Source organism: Salvia miltiorrhiza, chromosome 4 (assembly GCF_028751815.1).
Source record: "Salvia miltiorrhiza cultivar Shanhuang (shh) chromosome 4, IMPLAD_Smil_shh, whole genome shotgun sequence".
NCBI classification, from domain to species: Eukaryota; Viridiplantae; Streptophyta; class Magnoliopsida; order Lamiales; family Lamiaceae; genus Salvia; species Salvia miltiorrhiza.
In genome coordinates this window covers 3,450,372-3,456,905 of record NC_080390.1, presented here as the reverse complement: position 1 = coordinate 3,456,905, position 6,534 = coordinate 3,450,372, and the positions used below count along the sequence as shown (strand labels likewise).

Sequence of the window (6,534 nt, the reverse complement as noted above, 5' to 3'; positions counted from 1 at the left end):
ATTAGAATAATCTTAAGCATGCTGAATCCTAAAGCATGCTGAAGAAATTTGGAGCGCATGCTGAAGGAAATTCTTCAGTCTTACATGCAGGCTGAAAGTGTTCATACCTGTAAGTTGAAGAATTTCCATCCAAGCCACCCCATTTTTTCTTTTATAACCTACACCATTTTTCAGCCAATTCCCACCTCTCACATTCATCTACCATCTCTCTCGCAGCCAAGAAACGACACCACATCTTTCATCATTCAAGGTTTATATTTCTAATTTATATATTATAATATCCTTCAATTGTATACATCAACTCCAGAATACCAACACATGCTCATTAACTCAGATTTACATATGCTTTGATAAATGAAGAAAATGAGTAGCAAATTCATAGATTTACAGTTACTAAATATGTACTTGTGAACTGAAGTTACAAGGAAAGAGTTAAAACTTTTATTTGAGCAATTACAGTATATGATCCTCGCACAAAAACCCTTTGTGTTGGCTGATTGCGTGTGTGAGTCGAGGTCAGGGGGAGGGCAGCCTCGGTGGCTCGTCGTCGCCGGCGGTTGACGGACGGCGACGGAGCCGCGGTTGTCTCCGATCTGCCAAGAAAGGGAAAGAGGAGTTTCAGTTTTTAATTTAAAATGAAATGAGAATAGGGAGATCCGGGGCTTACCTTTGTGAGACGGTGCTCGGCTCCTCCAGCGAGCTGCTGGCCGTCGATCGCGGGCCAGCCAGCGGCGACTCCGGGCAAGCCAACGGCGGCGGGAACTCCGAGCAAGACGAACGACTGAAGGCCAGATCCGTCGACCTCAGGCGAACAGCAGCAGCTCCAGGCGGCCGTGGCGTTGAACGGCGGCGGCGGATCTGCCGCGAGGATGAGGGAGCAGGCGGCGGCCCGGCGATGGCGGCACATCGGCGTGGTTGCGCTTGCTGTGCCTTTCCAGCGGCCGAGATTGAGCGAGAGAGATAGAGGAGAAGAGGGGGGGAAAAGTTCAGGGAGAGAGAAGGAGAAGCCGCGCCGCTCGCCGGCGGCGACGGCGCCGTTGAACGGCAGCGGCGGTGGCAGAACGGCAGAAAACGAGAGAGAGAGGTCCGAGAGAGAAAGGCGAGAGAGAGAGTGAGAAAGAAGAGATGGGGCGCAGCTAATGTGTGTGTTTGAGTGTATTTGGTGTGTGTATATTTAGGTTAGAAAAGGGAGCTGGGTTTGGGCCGGGTTTCAGCTGGGTTTGGGCCGGGTTTGAGCCGGGTTTGGGCCGAAAATATTGGGCTCCCTCTTGGGCCGATTTTATTAATTGTTTGGGCCGAGACTTGGGTCGATTTTAATTAAATTGTTTGGGCCCTTATTTAATTAACAGATGGGCTTCGATTTAAATGTTTGGGCTCGGCCCTTTACAAATAAAATCTGATGGGCTTCTTTTAATTAAAGGATTTGGACCTATTTTAATTAAATTGTTTGGGCCTTATTCAAAGAAAAACATGATAGACTTAATTTATCTAATTAATTTGGGCTTATATCTATTTAAATTATTTGAGCTCTTAATTATTAATTTAAATTGAGCTTGATTAATTTAATTATATATTGACCTTTAAATTAATTATTTAAATGGAGTTCTTTATTTCAAGTATTTATAAAGGGATTATAAAATAAAATATTTTGAGTTAAACTCTCATTTAAATTAATTCTTTTCAAACGACTTATTAATATGGATTATTTGAAAAGGATTAAATTGTTTTATGTATGAGAAAGCATGATCTATGATGATATAATTTATCTATGTAATATTATAAGTTTTGTTTTTTTTAAATGACGGAATATTTGACTTGATGACATAAATAGAACGAGTTATGATTAATGCGCATGTTGATGTTCGAATAAATAGTTTCGAACCTAAATGGTAGTATGTGATAATGTTTTGAGTCTAAGGTTTTGACGAGATAAGATTAATATTAAAATTTACTAATTATTTTAAGGGTGATGATGGGCTCACTTATTGGGCTTCATGATTTTATTATCTTGGGCCTCATTTGTTGGGCTTTAGAAATTAATTGATGTTGGGCCTAATATTATTAATGCACTGGGCTTCGAATTTATTCTTTTGGGCTCGAATTAAATTCCTTTTGGGCCTTGATTATTTTATTTTAATTGGGTCTTCATAATTATTCTATTAAATTTAATTAGAGAAGATTTTAAGACTTACTAATTATTAATTAGTAAGTGAATTAGATTATTTTAAGATGAGTAGATTATTAAAGATTAATAATCCGACCTCATAAGACGAGCTTTAATTCCTTAAATAGGATTAGCATCTCATAATTTAATTAAAGGAATATGAGTCATGCATAATCATTTCACGCATCCTCATTTATTGAGATTTTTCGAGAATTAGAATCTTATTTTATTTTCTCGGATTAAAGGTCAAGCACTAGAGTTAGAGCTAAATCGTGAGTCTGCTATTCAGGTAGGCTTTCTACGTATAAACTAAAATTATATATTAGAATTGTTAAGACTTTATGCTTATGAATTTGAATGATATTGTCAATGCCTAAATGCTTTATGTTTTATTATTAATTGCCTATCTGATGTTAATCGAATTCGGATTCTGGATGGGACCGCAAATCCCTTCGGAATTAGTGTACACCTTGTGATCGTGAGTCATCTAGCGGGTTGGCCGATCATAGTGTCCGTAGAGGGAGGCCTCCCTCTCGGCACGAGTTACTGATATGGTGATTAATGATATAAAATACCTGCGCGGGTTATTGATGAAAGAAATGATATTATGTTTGGTAAATACGAGTCTTTAAAGGAAAACCCTCGTATTTTACTACTGTTGAAAGGCTTGACAATAAAATATTATGCATATATGTAAATTTCGGCAAGTGTCCACTAAGTACTTTTGTACTTAGCCCTGCATGTATTTTTAAATGTGCAGGTTGAGCTGTGATCGAGGATGTAGTGTGCAAGCGGAGCTTCTGTCAATCTAGGACGAGTACCTCAGAGTAGAGTATATGTCTTCATACATATACTCAAATTATTATTCCGCTGCAACACTGATTTTACTAAGACATTATGTTATCTGTCAAAACAATATGTACTATTTAATAATGTACTCAAACTCGTTGAGTACCCCTTTGAATAATATTATGTACGGTCCCCTTGTGGCCTTCATTGATTTCTAGATATTTCGATTGATTTCTTTATACAAGTCAAGTCATCAAGAAACCGAATATGCCCCTTTCTAAATCCCGCTCCTAAATTCCCTCCCTTAGTCGCGGTTTTCCCGAATTTGCTATCCTTAGCAAGTGCGGTCGTGACAGAATGGTATCAGAGCATTTCTTTTGCTCTGAGTACTACTCATTCCTTCTAAGTTGAGTCTAGATTAAGTAAGTTAATACACGTTTGAACTAGTTGACAAAAGCTTGGCACTACATCTCGTCACGCTCAACGGAGGTTATGGTAAGTACTTTCAAGTTTTAATTAAGTTAATTTCTTGAAATGTATGAAGCATGAATAAGTATGACTATGGTATGAATCACAAGAACTTAGAACTGTTAAGTTATATATGCTCACTTTCACGACGGAACATAGAAGAGAACTTAGGGAGATGCCTTAACTTTTTTTCTTCATGTTACGATGACATCGACAATGACGGTCGAAATAGAGAAAGAAGAATCACACGAAAGGTCGCATGATGAAACCACGAGCATGAAGATTGAGCAGCATAACGAACGCCAATAGTACGTTGATGGCATGGGCATAGCTTAAATATTCGAGTGTTTTTCTACGATGAGATCTCGAATTAGCTTGGCCTTTTGAATTTATTTTGTTGAAACTTTTAGTGCTCGTTGCTAGATTTAAGAAAATATCATCATCACATAACAAGCCCTAAGTTCGGAAAACAACGACACTAGAACTATACGATAGTCGAATTGGTAATCTGTGATTAAGTATTAAGAACCTGTATGGCTTGTGTAAATGCTAGAGTTAGATGATGAGGTGTTTTTGCACGTTATGGTTATTGAACCGAACTTGTTTTCCGATTTTAGATATTTAGAACCTTATCTCCTTAAGTCACTTGTCGTGTGCTACTTTTGACGATAGAATCTCCTTTGTTAGATGGCGAGGACTGTTTTCACCCGACGACGACCACTGCCCCCATGGGCTAGTCCAGAGGAGGTCGAGCGGTCCTACCGCACCTACGCTCCATGTCACGGGGATAACCTCGGACAGTTCCTCGCAGGTTTTCACAAACACTGGGTCGAGGCGAGTGCACATGGAGTATCAGGTTATGACGGTATCCAGAGGTTGATCTTACTGTTACCTTCCGAGTGGCAGGGATGGGCTAGGCAGATTTCTGCCCACTACATCTTTCGCCGAGAAGATTACCACGACCTCATGGGAGACTTCCCTAGCTTTATTGCGGAGCTTCAGATCTGTTTCACTTTGTGGGGCCGTGCTCCTCTAGGGCCCTACATCCTTCCGGGAGACTACGTACAAGTGGGGACGCCTTTGCCAGCGGAAGCACCCACTAATGCTCCCGAGCCCTCGATGGCCTTGCCCCGAGATCCTCCACCACGAGCCTCAGTTCTACGGCGCCGTAGTAGGCACGATGACGAGGCAGGCCCTTCTCGTCCACGGGCTCGTAGGGATTTCCCATCGCCTCCTGACTCAGCGATCCAAGCTACTGCTACTCCACCACCACTGATACCTACGATAGACGCAAGGTTTGAGGCTGCCATGGCAGATGTCGACAGAGTCATGGCCAACATGAGGGAGTTTCTAGATAGGGGCAAATACCCTATGCAGGAGGATGACGATACAGCACAGTATGGTACGATAAGGATTACTCGTCCTGAACCCGTGCCAACTCCAGCTCCGATCAAGCCTCGTGCCACGGCCAGGATCAGCACCAGAGACGATCCGATCCGTGAGATTGTGGACGATATCTTCCGCTCAGCCCAGATCATGCAGGAGACAGGCGAGGGCCAGGGAGAGACTCCGTTGCCCAGCTGGGAGCCGGGCGAGGATGAGGAGAAGGACCCCGAGGAGGATGAGGAGGAGGACCCCGAGGAGGATCCAGAAGAGGACCCCCTGGCGTCACCGAGGAGCAGTCATACCGCGACTCAGAGTTCACAGATTTGATAGTTTTAGCTTGTGGATGTACTCCGGAAATGATAATTCGTTCCAATGACTATGTTTTTAATTATGTTGTTTCTAGCTAGCATTAGTACGGAAATGTTGGTCTCTAGGACATTCCGCGAATAAAAACCCTTTTGTGATTGCTTAACTAGTAAGCCGATACATCATAGGGAGTACTAGATAGACTTTACTTACATTTTGGGTTGACAATGTAAAAGCCCTCGATGAGACAATTTTCCATGAGATATAAATGACCCTAGCATGGGTTTTCTACGACGATCTCGTGTATGTTTTATGTTTCTCTACGGGTTTTATTCTTCACGAGTCAGTTAAGAATGTAGTAACTTTGAATAATGTGACTTGTATATACAACGGTTCCTGTTAATGTCTTAGTTTTGGAGTTATGATAAGTTAAAATTAACAAACAGTTCTTTCTTAATTGCCTTAGAGATTCCTGTATAGAATGTATTAAAAAGGGTGTTTGTAATTTGCAGAATGCCGCCTAAACGAGGTCGCCCCCCTAGGAGAAACGTTAACAATGATGGAAATCGCGATGAAATACCTGAAGGGCGGCGAAACGACAGGGAACCTACCCCACCCCCTCCACCCCCTGCTAGAAGGACTGAAGAACTGTTTCTTCGACAGAATCCGCCCACATTCACTGGGACAGGCGACCCAGCCGAGGCCGAAGCTTGGATACGCGCCTTGGAACGTATCTTCACTTTCCTACACTGCACAGAAGAGGAGCGACTCTCGTGTATGTCTTTCCAACTAGCCGGATCGGCTGACTTTTGGTGGGAAGCCCGCCGAAAGACTCTGACTCCCGAACAATGGGCAGCATACACTTGGGAAGACTTTAAGACGGGATTATATGATAAGTATATTCCCAAGAGCTACAGAAAGAAGAAGGAGGCTGAGTTCTATAGCCTGAAACAAGGGAAGAAGACGGTGACAGAGTATGACAGAGAGTTCTGCGATCTATCGCGTTATGCTCCGCAACAGGTGGATACTGATGAGAAAATGGCGGAGAAATTTTGTGCCGGTCTGAGGCACGAGATTCGGATGACTCTAGCTAGTCATGGTGGACTCTCATACACTGAGTCTTTGAACAGGGCACTGGACATCGAAGCTGCGATGCCAGTAGAAAGGTTGGCTCCGCCACAGACCTCAGCGCCAGCCAACCCACCTGCACGCCCTCAGAACTTTAAAGGGAAGCGCAACTGGAACGACCATAGAGGAAATGAAAACCAGACTAACAAGAGGCCATGGCAAGGAAATACGCCGTTTGGACAATATCAGCAACAAGGACAAGGGAAGCAACAGGGTCCTGCCCCAGCTGGAGGCAGCCAAAGACAAAATGAAGTTCCCCTTTGTCCAAAATGCCACAAACCACATCGTGGTGT

At 42.9% G+C, this 6,534-nt stretch overlaps 1 protein-coding gene across 1 annotated transcript; it reads right to left on the bottom strand.

Moving 5' to 3' along the window:
* Positions 1–251: 251 nt before the first annotated feature.
* Positions 252–1,108, bottom strand: LOC131022264 (uncharacterized). Its single transcript, XM_057951736.1, has 2 exons — positions 668–1,108; positions 252–593 (listed from the first exon to the last, which is right to left on the bottom strand). Exons 1-2 carry the CDS (start codon positions 905–907, stop codon positions 285–287), a joined length of 549 nt encoding a protein of 182 aa, XP_057807719.1. The 5' UTR covers positions 908–1,108; the 3' UTR covers positions 252–284.
* Positions 1,109–6,534: the final 5,426 nt, after the last annotated feature.